Source organism: Mastigoproctus giganteus, chromosome 5, assembly GCF_048544385.1.
Source record: "Mastigoproctus giganteus isolate SK-2022 chromosome 5, ASM4854438v1, whole genome shotgun sequence".
Lineage (NCBI taxonomy): Eukaryota > Metazoa > Arthropoda > Arachnida > Uropygi > Thelyphonidae > Mastigoproctus > Mastigoproctus giganteus.
Window position 1 is genome coordinate 8257025 of NC_143579.1, and position 21052 is coordinate 8278076.

At 37.9% G+C, this 21052-nt stretch overlaps 1 protein-coding gene across 1 annotated transcript in view; it reads left to right on the top strand.

The window, feature by feature from the left end:
* The window catches only part of LOC150085153 (macrophage migration inhibitory factor-like), a 34596-nt gene extending 13915 nt beyond the window's left edge, over positions 1–20681 (top strand). The window contains exon 3 of the mRNA XM_090373053.1: positions 20547–20681. Within this exon, the coding sequence (XP_090229179.1) occupies positions 20547–20622 (76 nt within the window). The 3' untranslated portion in view covers positions 20623–20681. The remainder of the gene's footprint in view (positions 1–20546) is intronic.
* Positions 20682–21052: the final 371 nt, after the last annotated feature.

The window sequence follows — 21052 nt, forward strand, 5'->3', positions numbered from 1 at the left end:
ATTTATTGGAAAAACAAGATTTGGTTAAAGGATGAGATGTTAATTAGGTGGAATCTGGAATGAAGGATTTCATCCATGCAAGAATAATTTCAATGACAGAATCTGAGCAAACAGTGACATATGAAGATTTAAACAGCAATCCGAACAAGGAAAAGAATAGAAATCTTGCAGATTATCCCATTTTGCATTCTTGTCATGCCAAATAACATGAGGTTGAGGACGAACATGAGAGAAAGGCTCCATTTCAGAAGAGACCATCACCAAGTTGTGATCTGAGGTGCCTAGAGGACCATTCACCTTTACTGTGTACTTGGAAGGATTTTTGCAAGAAAAAGATCAAGAGTGTTGGATGTGTAGTTAGGATTGTAAGGTTTTCTTGTAGGTAAATGAAAAATCTGTGTAAAGTCATTAGTAATTATAGAAGTAGTCTAAGTATTTTGACCACCTAGCTCCATGTGATGAGAAAACGGAAGCCAGGAGTTGTGAACATTAAAATCACCAAGGAAAATTACCTCACTGCTAGGAAAGTAGAACTTGAGAAAGTCAAGTTTCAAAGAAAGGAAGTTAAACAGTTCCAGGTGATTAATGGAGTTGACAAAATGATACAGGATAGAGAGATGTTAAGCCTGAGAAGAGAAAGGAGATTCCAAATTAATAAGTCTCTGTCAGGGAATATCAGAGTGGACATATGCACAAGTACCACCTTTGAAGTGAAAGGAATTGCACAGCAAATAATTAGGATGGCTGAGATGAGCAGTGGTTGAATCAACTAATAATTTGGATTCTGTAAGAAAAAAGTAAGTGGACTTGGCAGACTGTAAGTGGAAATCTGGAGATTTGGATGCAATGCAATTGCAAAATATTCTTATCTTGAACAGCCTCAGGCATTTATTGGAAAAACAAGATTTGGTTAAAGGACGAGATGTTAATTAGGTGGAATCTGGAATGAAGGATTTCATCCATGCAAGAATAATTTCACTGACAGAATCTGAGCAAACAGTGACATATGAAGATTTAAACAGCAATCCGACCAAGGAAAAGAAGAATAGAAATCTCACAGATTACCCATTTTGCATTATTTCCACTTACAGTCTGGCACCAGGACTGTGTACATTTGTGAAATGAATGAGGAAGTTTTTTTTTTTTTATTATTATTATATGGTCCTTGAGGTTGTCACAGATGTTCTCTCAGATATGCCAGACAAGCTGTACTTGCTACCTGTGAGTCTAAAATGCTGATGGAACTGATATTCGGGTGACACTCAAGTCAAGTGGACCCAATTTCTGCAAAGTCTGGACGATCTGTGACAGCCCATTCCTCTGCTTGCACCTTCATGATGGTGGGACTGTTAGTAATCCTGGGTATAATCCCCAGACACAAGCAAGCACACTGTGGGTGACCATTCAGGTACGAACCAATGTAAGCAGGGGTCGAAATGTGGCACCCACACCACATGGAGGAATGCTGTCCCTCTTTGTTACCAGGCAATACTAGGTGGTAGATGACTCTCATCAACTGGTGCAATACCACCACTACTTATTGGGGGCTTGAAGTGGTGGAACACATGTTTAGTCTCCAGAGCTAAGTTCTGGTCAACCCTTCCCCATCTCTTCCATCATGCAGTATGACCGATGACTTTTGAGGTTATTATTGACATCATGGTGAGATCCAATCTTCCTTACATCTCAAGGGTACAGCACGAAAACAGTGTTCACAGGCCAGCCGCTAGTTAGTATACTGGACCGAACCTATTGGTTCGGTCCAGTTTACTAACTAGCATCTTCTCTTTAGGAGGCTTCCGGATCAGCTAGTGTATAATCTTGCGACCTCTACTCTGCCAGATGGTGACTGGAGGGAGTCAGAGTAGTGTGTATGCAGAGAGCATTATCGAGGTCATGTTATGTCAAGGATCTGGGTATATTCTTACCACGAGTACGCCATATCCAAAAATTTCACTACTTCGTACAGCATGTCCCCCCACTTTTTCTTACTATTGAATACACCATGAATTGTCAAACTAATAGAGTAAGCTTATCTGCGAAAAGATCTAAACCTCCCAAACACTTCCTAATTCATTTCACAAATATACGTGGACTCAATTCTAATCTCAACGATGTTCATTTCCACTTGCAGTCTGCCAAACCCCGTGTACTTTGTCTGACAGAAAACTACTGAGATGAGCAGTAGTTGATTCAACTACTGCCCATCTCAGTATTTGCTGTATGATTTCACCTCATAAGTGGTACTTGTGCATATGTCCATTCCAATATGCCCTGTCAGAGAGTGATAATTTGGAATCTCCTCTTTTCGATCTTCTCTGGCTTAAAATCTCTCTACCTAATTCTGTCAAATTCATCTGTTGTCTCAGAGTTCTCCCAACTCCACTAATCAGTTCAAGCTTTTTGACTTTCTCTCTCTACAACTTGACTTTCTCCAGTCCAACTTTCCTAACAGTGATGTAATTTTCCTTGGTGATTTTAATGTTCACAACTCCAGCTGGCTTCCATTTTCCAGTCACGTCGACACAGCTGGTTGAGATGCTGAGACTTTTGCAATTACTAATGACCTTTTACAGATTGTTCATTTACCTACAAGAATACTGGACAATCCTAACCATACAGCCAACACGCCTTGAACTTTTTCTCACAGACAACCCTTCTAAGTACACGGTCGAAGTGAGTTAGGTACCTCAGATCACAACTTGGTGATTGTCTCTTCTCCAATGGAGCCTTTATATCATGGCTATTCCCAACCTCGTGTTGTTTGGCATTACAAGAACGCAAAATGGGATGATCTGCGAGATTTCTTTTCCTTGGTCGGATTACTGTTTGAAAATTTATGATGTCAACGTTTGCTCAGATCGTGTCAGTGAAATTATTCTTGTAGGAATGGAATCCTTTATTCCATACTCCACTTTAAAATCTCTTCCTTTATCTATTTATTGTAAAACCTTGGTTTTCCAATAAATGTGTTCAAGAGAAGAATGTTGCATATCATAATTGGCTTGTTTCCAATTCTTCAGTTTCATTTTCTGCTACACCAAAGCTCGAACAATTCTAAAGCAGTCGTTAATCAGTCCAAACTAGATTTCGAACAGGCTAAGAGTAGAAAACTTGTTTCTTACCCTAATGGTAGCTGAGCATTCTGGTCTCTTGCCAAAGCTATTGGCCTTCTCTGCTCCCACCTCTGTCAAAACCAGATGGTTCTGTTGCCACTTCAGCCAAGGATAAAGCTGACCTGCTAGCATCCTATTTTTCTTCCAACTCATGTATTAATGATCTCGGTAAAACACCTCCCACCATTCTGAACATGCTCCATTCAATGCCTCCTGTGCAATCTTCCGTCAAAAGGATGTCAGAAGGATTTTGATGAATCTTGATGCTAAGAAAGCTCCAGGTTCTAATGGTATTTCTCCACTTGTTCTCAAAACCTGTGCTCCTGAACTTACTCCTGTCCTTTGCCACCTTTTTTCACTTTCTTATTCCAATTTCTTATTGTTTTTCCTTCTGCTTGGAAATTTCCTCATATACAGCCAGTTCCTAAAAACGGTGACAAATCCCTCCCATCAAATTATCGTCCCATTGCAATTACTTCTACTCTTTCTAAAGTAATGGAGAAATTAATTAACCACCAACTCTTAAACTACCTAGAAACCTTCCGTCTGATCAACGATCGCCAGTATGGATTCCGTCAGTGTCGATCCACTGGAGATATTCTGGCTTATGTTACCCACTAATGGACTAATTCAATGGAAAAGTTTGGTGAAACACAAGCAGTTGACATCTCAAAGGCTTTCGATCGTGTTTGGCATAAAGGTCTTCTAAACAAGCCTCCATCTTATGGTTTGCCAACTGTTTTTTGTAATTGGTCATCCAGTTTTCTCTCTGATCGCTCATTGAGGTTGATGGTAGATGGTTCTCTGTCTTCTAACTTCTCCACTAATGCTGGTGTCCCCCAAGGTTCAGTTCTTTTCCCCACTCTTTGCCCCTTGTATATTAATGACTTTCTTCCATTGACTGGAAATCCTATCCATTGTTTTGCCGACAATAGCACATTGCATTCCACTTTCCATTTTGAGAAACCTTGCTCTGCTCAATCAGCTTCAACTTCTTGAATATCTGTTACCAAATCCTTCAGTGCCGATCTCCAGGTTATTCTCCAGGGTAAAGACAACTTAATTGATTTCAATCCCTCTAAAACTCAGTCTTGTCTTATATCTTGCAAAAAAGGATTCTTCTGCTCCTTTGCTTATCTTTGGTGACACTGATTTCTAGGAAATTTGATATCTCTTTTGGAGATTACTTTGACTTCTAATCTCTCTTAGCACAAGCACATTGCATTTATTGCTTCCTCTGCATCTAAAAAACTTGGTTTTTCTCTGTCTCTCTCAGCGTTACTTTTCTTCCAAACAGCTGTTCATTCTGTACAAATCGCAAATCCGCCCTACCATGGAATATTGTTCCCACATCTCGGGCAGTCCTCCCAAAACCTCTCTCAGACTTCTAGATTCCATTCAGAAGAGGGCAGTTAGGTTAATTAATGACTAATCTCTAATAGAGTCTCTCCACTCGCTGTCTCACAGCTGAACATTTAATTCGCCAAGGAAAATTACCTCACTGTTAGGAAAGTTGGACTGGAGAAAGTCAAGTTGCAAAGAGAGGAAGTCGAAGAGCTCCAATTGATTAGTAGAGTTGGGAGAACGGTAGAGACAACAGTTGAATTTGACAGATTGGGGTAGAGAGATTTTAAACCAGAGAAGATCGAAAAGAGGAGATTCTAAATTACCAAGTCTCTGACAGGGAATATCGGAACGGACATAAGCACAAGTTCCACCTTTGAGGCGAAATGAATCGTACAGCGAATAATTTGGGTAACTGAGATGAGTAGTAGTTGAATCAAATAATTTTCTATACTACTGAAGTTAGACTGACCTGTCAGTAATTTCCCACTACACTCTTAAAACCACTTTTATGTATTGGCGAAACATTGGCACTTTTCCAATCCAATGGAATCTTTCCTGAGTTCAGTGATGCTCTTATAATTAGCCTTAATGGTTGAATACACTTACTTGCCCTCTCCCTTAAAATTATAGGGTATATGCCATCAACCCCAGGAGCCTTACTTACCTGTAGGCTCAAATTTTTTCATTTAATAATCATTAAATTTCATTATCATTAATTATGATTGCTCGTCGAGCAATCATCGACGAGCGTTGAAGGGGTGCGGACGTGCCTTTCTGCCGCTCTTGGAACAGAGAAGTTTTTTCTGATTTATTTTCTGCTTTATTAGTTTAAATTGACATATTAACTTATTTTCTAGAGTAGCTTTATACTCCTATTTACGGTACTTAAATTTAAAGTAACTTAGATAGAGATTTTGTACGTATTACTTAGTATCGGAAAGGGTGTCAAATCCACGTGTTTACCGTTCGTAAAGAGCCACCATTGTTACGGAAAAATTAATCAGTAAAATCTATTAATCTTGTCGAACTTCATTGGCAATTAAATTGTACTTTTAACTATACATATAACCACTTAGGTTACGTAACATAAATAATTAGTAAAAATAAATAATTAATACATAACGATACGGAAGTTATATAAAGGGATTTCGTAGATAACACTCGTAGATTTCGTAGATAACACTCGTTACTGAAACATAAATATTTCGTAGATAACACTCGTAGATTTCGTAGATAACACTCGTTACTGAAACATAAATATAGCGTTATAACTGTGTTGGGATACAAGTTTAGGATTTAATTTTATACTGAAATTGAAATTTTATTGAAAGTAAATCGAAATCATGATTCAAACCAGAGCAGCAAAGCAAGAGACTCAAGCTAATGGGAATGCTGTGGCTCAGGGGAGAACTAAGGGGGCAGTTGCCCTCTGAATCTGCCTTTTAAGATGCACTATTTGCTTGATGTTTGCGGAGCAGTCAGGTATGGGACATGATACTGCCATTGGGGATGTCTTTGTATGTGCACGATGCAAGGAGAGTAAGGAAATCAGGCGACAACTCAGCGTTGTTATGGGCCTATATGAGAGCTTGAAGGACAGGGTGGATGCCCTCGAAGGATTACAAGTGAGGGGCCCATCAAGCTCTCAGCTGCCCACACCAATGCCAGAGCTTGCACTTGGTCATCGTGCAACACAGCGGCAACCCCCAAGGCAGAATGCGCTGGTCCCAAAGGAACTAGTAGTTGTTGGTGACTCTATTGTCAGGGAAACGGGAAACATGCTTTGTAAAAAGGATAGGTGGAACAGGACCAAGGTATGTCTGCCAGGGGCAAAGGTTGATGACTTTGTAGAGCGGATATCATCTTTTAAGGGCACAAAAGGTGATATAGTTGTACATGTTGACACTAATGATATTAAGAGTAGGAGACCGGCGGAATTACTTAACAAGTACAGGTCACTGATGAAAAAAAGCCGTGAATTAGGGTTGAATTTGAAAGTGTCTGCAATTCTGCCCAGACACGATAGGAGGGAGTATATGATGAGAACCCTGTCGATCAATTCGGCCCTGGAAAGATTGTGCAGGGCTCAAGGGGTAGAATTTTTTTCAGCCTGGTCTGTACTTGTTAACAGGAGAGACTGCTTCTACAGGGATGGGATACACTTAAATAGAAAGGGTGCAAGAATGTTTGCTGATGCTATCGAGGCAGTGTTAGGTGGGTCGGAAAACTGCTAGTTTGGGGGTATACAAGGACTAATAGATTAACAGTAGCCACTGGCAGAGGAGAAAGTGATTCTTGCACTGCTTCTATTGGAATGAGCAGCAGCCTGGAAAATAAGATGCAGGATATTACAGAGACTGCTGGGAATCATGGGGGTACAAGTAAACACATGGGTTGAGTTAGGGTGGCTAAGAGGAAGAGCAGGTGCATGTATACTTGTGTGTACACCAATGCTAGGAGTTTAGTAAATAAATTTGATGAATTTGAGTTATTTCTCAAAACATCAAAGGCAGATATTGTTGGGATTTCAGAGACGTGGTGTCACACAGATATAAGGAATGCAGAACTGGAATTTGGGGAGTACAGTGTCTACAGAAAGGATAGACAGGATAGGTAGGGAGAAGGGGTTATGCTATTAGTTAAGAAACATATAAAATCCAAGGAAGTGAAGCCAGTCGACATCACTGGACAGTGCAGTGTCGAGTCAGTTTGGTGTGACATAAGCATTGGGAGATAAAAATTGGACAGTGCAGTGTCGAGTCAGTTTGGTGTGACATAAGCATTGGGAGATCAAAATTGAGAGTAGGAGTGTGCTATAGGCCTAATGACTCTGATGAGTATAATAAGAAACTGGACAGAGAAATAGAGTGGGCCAGTAAATCAGAGAGTCTTATAATGGGGGATTTTAATTTCCCACATATTGACTGGAATTTGGGGGCTGGTCACTCACACGCTAGCAAGGCTTTTGTGGATTTATTGGATGATTGTTTTCTACATCAGCATGTTTGGGAGGCAACTAGAGGGAGTAATACTCTTGATTTGATTATTAGTAGTGATTCTTCATGCATTAAGAATCTGCAGATAAATGAACCACTAGGTTGCAGTGATCACAGTGTTCTGAAGTGGGAGTTACTCAAAGAGGTAACTACCATTAGAGGTAAAGGGAAGGGTTATTGCTTTCATAAAGGCGACTACGATGGACTGAGACAGTATTTAAATTCTATACAGTGGGATCAACTGATGATGTTACCAACAGCAAATTCAGAATGGGAAGCATTCAAAGAACTTATCTTGCAAGCTACTAGGCTTTACATACCAACTAAGAAATATTGTTCAGGGTTTAGGCCTAAATGGATGTCAGATGAACTAATGAGGCATATGGCAGAGAAGACAAGTGCATGGGATACATACAAATTAACACGTGACACAGAAGCCAATGATAGATACAAGTTGATCTGTAACCAAGTTACAAAGGAGGTTAGGCAGGCGAAGGCAGATTACGAGAGATCCTTGGCAAGGGATGCGAAGAAAAACAGCAAAGAGTTCTTTACTTATGTAAACTCTAGAAGGAAGGGGATGAATCAGATTGGTCCACTTGATATCGATGAGTCAACTGTTGATGACCCTGCTCAGGTAGCTAACAAACTAAATGAATATTTTGCATCGACATTCACACATGAGGAGTTATTCAGCAAGGGGAATGCCAGAGGTGTATTCAACTCTAGCAGTAAGCTAGAGACTCTTGTAATAACTGAGAGTAAAGTGGAGGAGAAATTGTTGAAGATAAACACAAGAAAGGCACCTGGGGTTGATGGGATCTATCCAGTTATATTAAAGGAGGCAGCAAAGGAATTAAGCAAACCCTTAGCCATAATTATGAGAGCTTCCTTGGACTCAGGGAAGATACCCACGGACTGGAGATGTGCAAATGTGACCCCAATTCACAAGGGAGGATCAAAGGCTGACACAAGTAATTATAGACCTGTGAGTTTAACTTCTGTTCCCGGAAAATTAATGGAGGCACTGGTTAAAGAAGCACTGCAGGATCATCTAGACAAGACTTCAGTTATAGCTCGGACACAGCATGGTTTTGTTAAGGGGAAGTCTTGCCTGACCAATTTGATTGGATACTATGATGCAGTCACAAAAGAACTGGATGCAGGGAATAACTTTGATATTATATACTTGGATCTTAGAAAGGCTTTTGATACTGTTGCGCATGGAAGACTGCTGCACAAATTGGAGCAGTGTGGCATTGGAGGCGAATTGCTGCTATGGATAAAGGGGTGGTTGAGGGGGAGAAGACAGAGAGTGGTAATCAATGGACACTGCTCATCGTGGACTAATGTTATTAGTGGAGTCCCTCAGGGTTCAGTATTGGGTCCTTTATTGTTCTCTGTATTTATAAATGATATTGATCATGGTATATCAAGCTTAATGTCCAAGTTTGCAGACGATACGAAGGTTGGCAGGGTTGTCAAGGACACTACTGACACTATGCTGCTGCAACAGGATCTGGAAAGGTTGAGCAGATGGGCTGAGAGGTGGCAAATGAAGTTTAACATTGACAAATGTAAAGTACTACATATGGGAAACAGCAAACCCAGAGCAACGTATCAACTCTGTGGTACTACACTGACAGTGATAGAGAATGAAAGGGACCTGGGGGTGGTTGTGCAGGCAGATATGAAGTTCTCTGAGCAGTGCAGACGGGCTGGGCTGCAAGAGTAGCTCATGGTGTATTGTCAATGATATAGGAATTTTTCTAGCAGGGATAAGGAGGTGATTATTCCCTTGTATAAGGCAATGGTCAGGCCACACCTAGAGTACTGTATACAGGTCTGGAGGCCTCATTTCAAGAAGGATGTAGAGATGCTGGAACGAGTACAGAGAAGAGCAACAAGATTAGTGAATGGAACAAAGGGGTGCCCTTACGAAGAAAGGCTTAAGTTTTTCGAATTACAGTGTCTGGAGAATAGGCACCAGCGAGGTGATCTGATAGAGGTGTACAAAGCCTTGAATGGTTTGAGCATGCTCAATGCTGATGGGATTCTTCCTCTTGCTCAGAATAATCACCTGAGAGGGCATAAGTTCAAATTGAGGAAAGACAGATGTAGGATAGATGTGCGGAAATTTGCCTTTAGCCAGCGGGTGGTTGGTAGGTGGAACGGACTTCCATCCCTTGTCGTGGAAGTTGATAGCCTAAATAAGTTTAAGACTCAGCTGGACAGGTATTTCGAACAAACAGAGGGTTGAAGTGGAAGCGGTTATTTTTTATTTATTTATTTTACTTTATTTTTTTTTTGGCTGATGCTGCATAAGCTTGCTTTCTTGCATCAAATGCCTCTACTAATGCTAATTACATATTTTTCAATTTCACTCCCATAATTTCTCATTGACATAAGGGTTTTTCTACTGTAAATGTCGATGTAAAGTAACTATTGGGTTCATCTGCAACATCAGCTGGGATATCCAATACTATCCCACGTCCATTACATAAGGGTCTGCCCTGATTTGGCCTTCTCTTCTTTGCATTTTTATATGTGAAGAATTCCTTACCCCACTCTTTGCCAGCGATTTCTCATAATCTTCCTTTGCAAGGCTAACCTTTTCTGTGGCACTATTACTGATCGATTTGTATCTATTATAGGCTTCGGTACTTTTTATTGCTCTGTAACTTTTCCATGCCATCTTTTTCTGCTCAAGTAATTTGCCAACTTCATTATTCATCCAACTTGGAATCCTCCTCCTGGAGTATTTTTTTTTAATCGTATATACACATTCAAGGCATCTGTGATTAATGTTTTAAAGGTATACCATAATTTAATTGTATTCGCTCTCTGTGAGATATTTGCTCAGTTAATAGAGGCTGTGTAGCACCTTAATCTGTCGTAATTTCCTTTCCTGAAATTATAGCCCATTGCTTTACTTTAACTACTGCTACCTCTCTCTTCATCCACTGTAGAACTCTGTGATCACTTCTTGCTACTGGTTCATGTACTGTCAGCCCTATTATGTCATCAGGTTCAGAGGTCTAGAATATTCTTTTCCTTAGTACATTCCCTGACATGTTGATGACAAATAACAATCATCTAGTTGATTTAAAAATTGTCCCCCATGTCGAATTTCCTTCCCATTTGCTCCAATCAGTTAGAGGCAAATTAAAATCACCCATAATAAAATAGTGATGCTTACTTGCCCATTCCATTTGCGTGTATAGGCTCTCATCATAATATTCACAATCACCTGGCCTGTAGATTACTCCCACTCTCATTATACTATTGCTTCTAACTATCTCACACCATACAGATTCTATACTAGCATGCAAAATGTCTGAATCCAGGAAAGCTTTGTCACACTCAGACTGCTTTTGATAAGAAGCATGACTCTACCACCCCTTCTATCTGCCCTATCCTTCCTGAATACATTGTACATACTGTACTGAAACTCATCATCCCCTATTTCCAGGTGGCACCATGTTTCTGTAAGCCTTATTATGTCAGTGTTACTTGTCCTAACCAGCAGTTAGAGTTCACTTATTTTATTGACGACACTTCTGATATTACTGTATAAACAATTAAGACTGTGTTCTTGTACAGGCATCCTCCCATATAACACAGTACTTCTACAACATGGTTTCTCTCTAACACGATTGATAAATTGCAGCAATCCTCGTGCAACACATTACTGTAGAAGTAAGATTTCTTTGGAGCGAAATCTTACTTCTACAGTAAGATTTCGCTCCAACGCGGTTTGAGAATTGCTGGAAATCTCGCATAACACAGTATTTTTGAGCTGAGGAAACCCTGCTATTATGTTAGATGTAGTTTTCAACGTTTCCATTCCTTTTTGTGAATCCCTGTTGTTGCCTCGCTAGTTGTATCACCTTCATGATATTTTTCCAAAGCACATTTCGGGAGGTCACTACCATAAAACAATAAAAACAATTTGCAGTTTCTGGTTTATTGGTCTTTTCTGTTAGTGTAATCAATTATAAACGAGTAGTAAACTTGATCTTCTTGCATTTGCTATAGTAATCATAGCTGGAATTCTGTGGGTTTTCATGTTGTTATGGTAAAATGTGTTTCCCCTTTCATGAAATATTCAATCATATAAAAAACATAAATAAATTTCCAGAAACTCATTACTCTGTGTCTCACTTGTGCGTATCGTGTTTTTTGCAACTTTTCCATGCAGTTCTTTGTTATTAATTGCTTATCATTTTTACTGTTTTAAATTTTACAACCAAAAAAAAAAAAAAAAAAAGCCAGTGAACAGAAATATCAATTAGTATGTACATATTACAGTACATATTAATTAAACTATGTATGTAAGCGTAAATTTATTTTGCTAACTAAAAAATATTCTTCCGATTTTCACGTATCATTTAAAGCGGGGTCCACTGTATTTTTTGTTGGGAGATCCCTGGGTTAGGTTTAAGAGTTCGTGACTTTTAAAGAGAGCAGAAGGTACACAAAATCTGGATGCTGCAGAAGAGATTGTGCTTAGCAGTGATGAAGAGGAAGAAAATTAAATAAACATGTATTATCTTAGGTGTCACAGTTTGTAAGATACGACATTTGTTCAGTTATTACTATTTAATTACTGCTATTATAAAAAATAAAGTATTAAGTTATTATTACTATAAAAATTAAGTTTCCGATAGTTATAAAAAAGGTGTATTTTTATTAGCTTTTGGAATGTAGCCTCCTTTTTGTACTGGTTCTTAGTCCCTTATAACACGGTTTTGCATTACTCGAGATTTTGTAGGAACCAAACTACTGTGTTATACAAGGGTTACCTTGTATAACACTGTTATACAAGGTAACCATATATCAGGTAGTTAGTATAGTTAACTACCTGACACATCCCTTGAAATTATTTAAGCTTGCTTTCCTGGCTCTAGCTACCATCTCATTTGAAATGTTTCTGCCCTCAGAACATCTTGCTGATGTGATCTGTTGCAGTAACAAACAGTAACTCTGGAGGTATGTGTAAGTGTTACTTTGACCAGTATTATCAGATAAACGCATATCTATATTACCTTTGTCCTCCCAAACTAGCAGTTTCCCTGAACCTTTAAACTCTTGCACCACCTTTGTTTAAATGTATCCTGTCTCTACAAAACAGATTCCTTCTACCTACAAGTGCGGGCCAAGCTGATAAAAATTATCCCCCAAAAGCCTTGCAGAGTCCTTCAAGTCTTGAGTTAATCCACAAATCTTTCAGCATATAATCCCCCCCTGTCATGCCTGGGCAGAATTGTAGACATGCTGACCTAACTCGCAGCATTTCTTCAGCACGGTCCTATATTTGTCTAACAAATTGTCAGATCATGTGTCCTTAATATCATTAGTCCCAACATGAATAATAATATTCTCTTTACTCCACTCCTCTTAAAATCTGTTGGTGGCATCATTAATTGTTGCTCCTGTCAGACATACCCTGGTTCTAGTCTGCCTATCATTATTGCAAAAAATATTTCCCATTTCCCTGACAGTAGAATCTTCTAATAGAACTAAGTCCTTTTGAACCAGAGCAGTTTGCACTTGGTTATTCTTTTCTGGGAGCCCAAATCAGGAGTGTATCATTTGGCGGGTTACTAGTCTCGACGGCAAGCACCCGTTTTTTCAGTGACTCAAAATCTTCTAGCAGTGCACTGAATTTTAACTTTAGATCAGTACACTCCATAGAGTGGTGACAAAGAAAAGAATCGGCAGGTGAGCTGTAATTATGCACTAGGTCGACCTTGACACAGGTTCTACAAATGATGAAATCATGATTCACCTGGAAATCACTGTCAGCTATTTCAGTATGATACCCTCTGACAAAGTGTTCAAGGTGGATCTTGTCACAACCTTTGTTTAAATTTACTAAATATTGTAGAAAGTAACTTTTAAAAAATTATATTTATAATATTATAAAAATTAAACTTACTATTACAGAAAAAAAAACATCAAAATAAACCTTACAATATATTAAAAAGAAATAAATTAAAGCAATTATCTAACCTTATTAATCACTATGTCCTGCACTTTATATCCATTGCAAAAAGACGTTCACTCGCTACGAATGCCAACAATAGAATGTTGAATTAATGGTTTAGTTTTTTCCAATCGGAAGTTTATGTGAAATCACCGCTCGTGATTAATAATTATATAATTATGATTAAAACTAATGAAAATTTAACTGATGATTATATGATATAATGATTATATATGTAAATATATAATCATGTAAATGTTTTCCAGAGATATTTAGCTATCATAAATCCATTGTATCTTGTCTTCCGGCTGAAATTATAGAAATTTGTGAATGATCAATAAAATATTTAGGCTATTGGCTTGGATGTTGCTAACCTCTTCCAAGCCAAGGATGTTGTCACATAAAATAAAACATCTTTCGTGCGTACAAGGTACATGCGCAGTTTTTTTTCTTTCTTATTTTTAGTTGTAGAATATGCTCCTATCTTTGTCCATACAAAGTTGAAATACCTGCTGTATATCATGTATTTTTCCTTTCTTGTAATAAAATGCTGTATATTCCAGCATATATGTCTACCTTTAAAGCTGAGTTATCCAGAATATTATAGTCTATCTATGTGCTGAGTATAAAATGCTAAACTTTAGTTAAACACACTAAGCATGTGGGTAAATTCCAGTTTATTACATTTATATTATATAAATATACCATATATTTTGCATACAAGTATATCTCTCTCTTTTTTTTTTTTTTTTTTTTTCTTTGAAATTCATGCTTAAAATATATGCTGTACAGGTATATGAGGTGCATAGCATATACCTGTATGACATATTCACCGTACAAGTTGGGTACCTCCATAGCCAGGTGGGCAGGAGCAGCAGTGTGTAGCACACGCTTCTTGATTAGACCGGGGTTAGAGCCCGTGACCACCAAATACAGAGGATGCAGAAAGGTCAGGGAATGACCACCACATATCCCCGGAGCAATATGGCCTTAGTTGCTAATGCTCCTGAAAACCAAATAACAACCTTACAAGTTGTCTCCCCTTTTACAGTCATCTTTTGCATTTTGTGTAGTGATGTATTATATGATACATTATTATATGTAATGCAAAAGATGACTATAGAAATCAGTTAAATGCAGTGGATTTTAGATGTTTTTTTGTGCTTCCAAGGTTGATTATATACTGTTGATTATACAAAGCTGATTATACACTTTTGCTCACCTTTTAAACCCTGGAATTTTTAAATATTGATCAGATGAAAACAGTTATGGAATTCATTGGAATTACATTTTTGGGTTTATTATTTGAGTTATCCAAAAGTAAACTTTTGAGGTTGCCAGTTTCTTATAAGAATTGTGCTTACATATTGAATTTGTTTACAGAGAAACCAGGTTGTAGTACAATACAGTACAGTACTAAATAAGTAACAAGGGAATGGCTAGATTACATAATCAAAGTTTCCCCCCTCCCAAGGAATCATACAGAATTGCATTACACGACCAAAACCTATACTCATAGATTTATGCATATATTTTTGGTGACAATATGATGGTTTAGTACACTGCACAGTTTATTGTGTAGTTCAATAAGATGGTACAATGTAAACTTGCAAGATGTGAAAGATGACTGTAAAAATAGGAGGGTGTACCTTATATGCAAATATCTGATTAAGCATGAATTTTCAAGGTAAAAAACTAAAGTCGATTTGTATGCCAGAATATACAGTATTAAACATATAACACTGCGGCAGTCATGTTTTGAGACACATGTGGTCTCCTGGAGTAGATTTTTAATCCAAAACTTAAATGCTTATTACCTTGCTACTCTTATTCCCATTAATTTGTATTTTTGTTGGTTCCTAATTCCACATCTTTGGAATTAGCATTAGCAGTGGCAAATGATGCAAGAAAGCAAGCTTATATGGCATCAGCCAAAAAAAAAAAAAAAAAAAAAAGACACCTCCCATTTAAGCTATCAGCATCAACAATAATAGATGGAAGTTTGTTAGCTTGTTCCAACAGTCAACCACCTGCTGGCTAAAGGCAAACTTCTGCACATCTATTCAGCAACTATCCTTCATCAAGGATGTATTGGGCACCTACGATGATTAGCATTTTTTCAAAGAACACAAACTGGTTAGCAGTATTATTGTATCAAACTTCTATACATCTTACATTTGATTTAATTAACTAACGTAGAAACAGCTAGAAGTTTTGCTGACTTCTTAAATATGATAAAGGAAGAGAATAACTCATTGACCCTATGTAAGAACACATAGGGTGCTACATAAGAAAGCACTGTTTACCAAAGGTGCTGATTTCATGGTTAATCTAAGGAGTGAGTTGCTGTAAGCTGGACTTGTGGTGCCCCATATATAAACATTACCAAGATTGTAGCTGGCTAGAAAAACCACTTTGTTCTATGTGGTGAAGAATGTACAATCTGCCAGAATTTAAGGGTTGGAGGATTTATTGCTTGATCTAAAAATGTATTTTATCATGTTGATGGAAGAAATAGTATAGCTCATCATGGAGACAATATTGTTGAACTAACCACCATATTGTAGTTGATAAGAACTAGCGTAACGTATATATATCTCAAACTGATAGCGTAAGCTATAAAGTAAAACTAGATAGCATAATGCGAAACACTGTATTAGGAATCCGTCTGCTTATTATAGTATTATCAGTTAATCAAAAATAATATTAATCTTATTAACATTCATTGTTAATTAAATTGTATTTAAATGGAAATCATGACTCAGACTAGAGCTGCAAAGCACAGATCACAGACTAGTGAGAGTGCTATGACTTGCGGGAGAAACAAAGGGGGCGATTCTCCAACGCATCAGTCTCAAAAAATGTGCGAAATGTGAAATGTTTCACACATTTCTAAAAACTGGACATGGAACAGGACATGATCTAGCAAAGGAGGATGCCTTTGTGTGTGCTAGGTGTCTAGAGTGTTAAGGAATTAGGCACCAACTCAGTGTTCTGATGGATGTCTATGAGAGCTTAAGGTGTAGGGTAAATGCTCTCGAAGAAATTAATATGAGAGGCCCATCAAGCTCTCAGCTGCCCAGTTCAATGACAGAGCTCACTCCTGTGCATCAGGCAAAACAAAAGCAATCTCCAAGGCAGAATGCACGTCCCAAAGGAACTAGTTATTATTGGTGACTCTATTGTCAGGGAGACAGGGAATATACTATGCAAGAAGGATAGGTGGAACAGGACCAAAGTATGTCTGCCAGGGGCAAAGGTTAATGATGTTGTAGAGCAGATATCATCTTTTAAGGGCACAAAAGGTGAAGTTGTACATGTTGGAAATAATGACATTAAGAGTAAGAGATCTGCAGATTTACTCAACAAGTACAGGTCAATGTTGAAAAAAAGTCACAAATTGGGGTTGAATGTGAAAGTGTCTGCAATTCTGCATAGACACGATAGGAGAGAGTATATGATGAGAGCCTTGTCGATCAATTCAGCCATGGAGAGATTGTACAAGGTTCAAGGGGTAGAATTTTTTTCAGCCTGGTCTTTGCTTATTGACAGGAGAGACTGCTTTGACAGGGATGGTGTACACTTAAATAGAAAGGGTGCAAGAATATTTGCTGACGCTATTGCTTATGCTTGCACTGCTTCTATTAGAATGAGCAGCAGCCTGGAAAGCAAGGTAATGGAGATTTCCAGGACTGCTGGGAGTCATAGTGGAACGAGTAAATATATGGACTCTGTTAGGGTAACTAAGAGTAGGAACAGGTGCATGTATACTTGCATGTACACCAGTGCTAGGATTATAGTTAATAAATTTGATGAGCTTGAAGTGCTAGTCAAAACATCAAAGGCAGATATTGTTGGGATATCAGTGACGTGGTGTCACACAGATATAAGCAGTGCAGAATTGGAGTTTGGGGAGTACAATGTGTACAGGAAGAGAGGAGGGGTTATGCTGTTATTTAAGAAATACATAAAATCTAAGGGAGTGCATCCAATTGATTTTGGTGGGCAATGCAATGTTGAGTCTGTTTGGTGTGACATAAGCACTGGGAAAGGAAAAATGAGAGTAAGTGTGTGTTATAGGCCTAATGAATCTGATGAGTATAATGAGCAATTGTGCAGAGAAATAGTGGGCCAGTAAATCAGAATGTCTTATAATGGGGAATTTTAACTTTACAGATATTGACTGAAACTTGTGGGTTGATCACTCGCACACTAGCAAGATTTTCCGGATTTATTGGATAACTGTTTTCTACAGCATCATGTTCGAGAGGCAACCAGAGGGAGTAATACTCTTGATCTGATTATCAGCCGTGATTATTCATGCATTAAGAACTTGCAGATAAAGGAACCACTTGGTGACAGTGATCACAATGTACTGATGTGGGAATTACTTAAAGATGTAACTACCATCAAACTAAAGGGAAGGGCTTTTGCTTTCATAAAGATGATTGCAAAGGTCTCAGATAGTTTTTAAATTCTGTACAGTGGGATCAACTGATGATGTTATCAACATTGAATTCTAAATGGGAAGCCTTCGGGGACTTAATTTTGGAAGCTACTAGGCATTTCATTCCAACTAAGAAATACTATTCAAGGTTTAGGCCTAAATGGATGTCATATGAATTAATGAGGTTTGTGGCAGAGAAGAAGAATGTATGGGATGCATATAAAGTATCAGGTGACACAGAAGCCTATGGTAGGTATAAACTGGTTTGTAATCAAGTCACAAAGAAAGTTAGGCAGGCAAAGGCAGATGACGAGAAATCTTTGGCAAAGGATGCAAAGAAAAACAGCAAAGAGTTCTTTACTTATGTAAACTCAAGAAGGAAAGGGATGAATCAGATTGTACCGGTAACATAGATGGGTTGACAACAGAGAATGGTAATCAATGGACACTGCTCTTTGTGGACAAATGTTATTAGTGGAGTTCCCCAGGGTTCGGTGTTTGGTCCATTGTTGTTTTCAGTATTTATCAGTGATATTGATGAAGATATATCAAGTTTAATGTCCAAGTTTGCAGATGATACAAATGTTGGCAGGGTTGTTAACGACAGTAAAGACAGTATGCTACTCCAACTGGATCTCGGTAAGTTGGGAAAATGTGCTGCTCATGTAGCTGATAAACTGAATGATTATTTTGCATCTACATTCATACATGAGGAGTTAGTCAATGAGGGCAGTGCCAGAAGTTTATCAAACTCTAACAGGAGCTAAGTGATTTTCTAATAACTGAGAGCAAAGTGGAGGAGAAATTTTTGAAGTTAAACATAAAGAAGGCACCTGGGGTGGACGAGATCTATCCAGTTATATTAAAGGAGGCAGCAAAGGAAGTAAGCAAACCCTTAGCCATAATTATGAGAGCTTCCTTGGACTCAGTGGAGGTCCCCATGGAGTGGAGGTGTGCAAATGTGAAGTGGGTTCAAAATGTGACACAAGTAACTACAGAACTGTTAGTTTAACTTGTGTTCCAGGGAAAATAATGGAATCACTGGTTAGACAAGACTGCAGTAATAGTTAAGACACAGCATGGGTTTGTTAAAAGGTTTTGTCCGACCAATTTGATTGGATACTATGATGTGGTCACAAAGGAACTGAATGCCAAAAATAATTTTGATATCGTATACTTGGATTTCAGGAAAGCTTTTGATACTTTTGCACATGGAAGACTGCTATACAAATTGGAGAGATATGACATTAAGGGTAAATTGCTATAATGGATAAAGGTGTGGTTGAGTGGGAGACAACAGAGAGTGGTAATCAATGGACACTGCTCTTTGTGGACAAATGTTATTAGTGGAGTTTCCTCGGTGTTGGGCCTATTGTTGTTTTCAGTATTTATCAATGATATTGATGAAGGTATATCAGGTTTAATGTCCAAGTTTGCAGATGATACAAAGGTTGGCAGGGTTGTTAGCGACAGTAAAGACAGTATGCTACTCCAACTGGATCTAGATATGTGGGAAAATGGGATGAGAAGTGGCAACTGAAGTTTAACATTGACAAATGCAAAGTGCTGCATATGGGTAGCAATAACCGAAGAGAAACGTACCAACTGTGTGGTACTACACTCAGGGAAGTGGAAAGGGAAAAAGACTGGGGGTAATTGTGCAGTCAAATATGAAGCTCGCTGAGCAGTGCAGATGGGCTGCCAGGGCAGGTCATGGAGTCTTGTCAATGATATATATGCATTTTGCTAGCAGGGACAGGGAGGTGATTATCCCATTGTACAAGGCAATGATCATGCCACACCTAGAGTACTGTGTACAGGTCTGGAGGCCTCATTTTAGGAAAAATGTAGATTTGCTAGAACAAGTACAAAGAAGGGCAACAAGATTTGTGAGGGGAACAGAACTTAAGCCTTTCTTACCAAGAAAGGCTTAAGTTCTGCAAATTGCAGCACCTGGAGAGTAGGTACCTGTGAGATGATCTGATTGAGGTGTATAAGGCCTTGATTGGGTTGAGCAAGCTGAATGCTGATGGGATTCTTCTTCTTGCTCAGACTAAGGACCTGAGGGGGCACAGTTTCAAATTGAGAAAAGATAATTGTAGAATAGATGTGCAGAAATTTGCCTTTAGCCAATAGGTAGTTGATTGGTGGAACAGACTTCCATTTTTTTTTGTGGAAGCTGATAGCCTAAATAAATTTAAGGCTGAACTGGACAGGCATTTGTAACTAATGGAGGGGTGAAATGGAGTTTTTTTTTTTTTTTTTGGCTGATGCTGCATAAGCTTGCTTTCTTGCATTGTATGCCTCTACTAATGCTAATGGAGAGCAAAATTTTACTTACCTCACAAATTTTTGTTTGTATATTTTCAATATCTGGGGAGCATCATGCTTCATCACTGGTATCACCTCTTTTTTTTTTTTTTTTTTCTAACAACATAGATTGATATTCTCATAAAAGTTCAATTCTTTCATAATGCAAATGACAGGTTGTATCTGCATTAATGTCTTTGAACAGCTTCAGATTAGTTAATTTTTATCTGATATTTGTATGGTTTCTGGTTTAATTTTTAGGACTGGTAGATATTAATATGTAATATTGATATGAATAGTTACTTTTTTGCTAATATTGTGTATATTCTTTTCTTTTTCAGAATGTATATTAATTACATTGACTTGAACAAAGCTGATGTTGGTTATAATGGAACTACCTTTCATGATATTTTGTAGGCTGTTGAGATTTTTTTTAAATGGTTGTGTAAGTCTGTATAATTATGCATTCCAGAAGTCAATCATGGTTTGAATGTTTTTTTTTTTTTTTTCTTTTCAATATACTGAATAATAAATCATGACCTAAAACTTGTTATAGGTGTAATTATTCCATTAAATTATAAATTGAAAGTTATGAACAGTTTGTGATTTTAAAAAAATGTCTTGTTTAATAAGAGAATAAATATAAATAAAATGCAAATTGGTGAAAAATTTTATGAGAGATCATTTTAGAATAAAATTAAAATCATTTTTAAAAATAAATTATTCTCTAATAATGACTTTAAAAGCATTGTGTACTTCTCTGGTTATTCCCACTAAGAGAGTATAAATTCTTAAAAATGTGTACAAACTGGATTATCTTTATTAACAGTATCATATTCCAGAACCT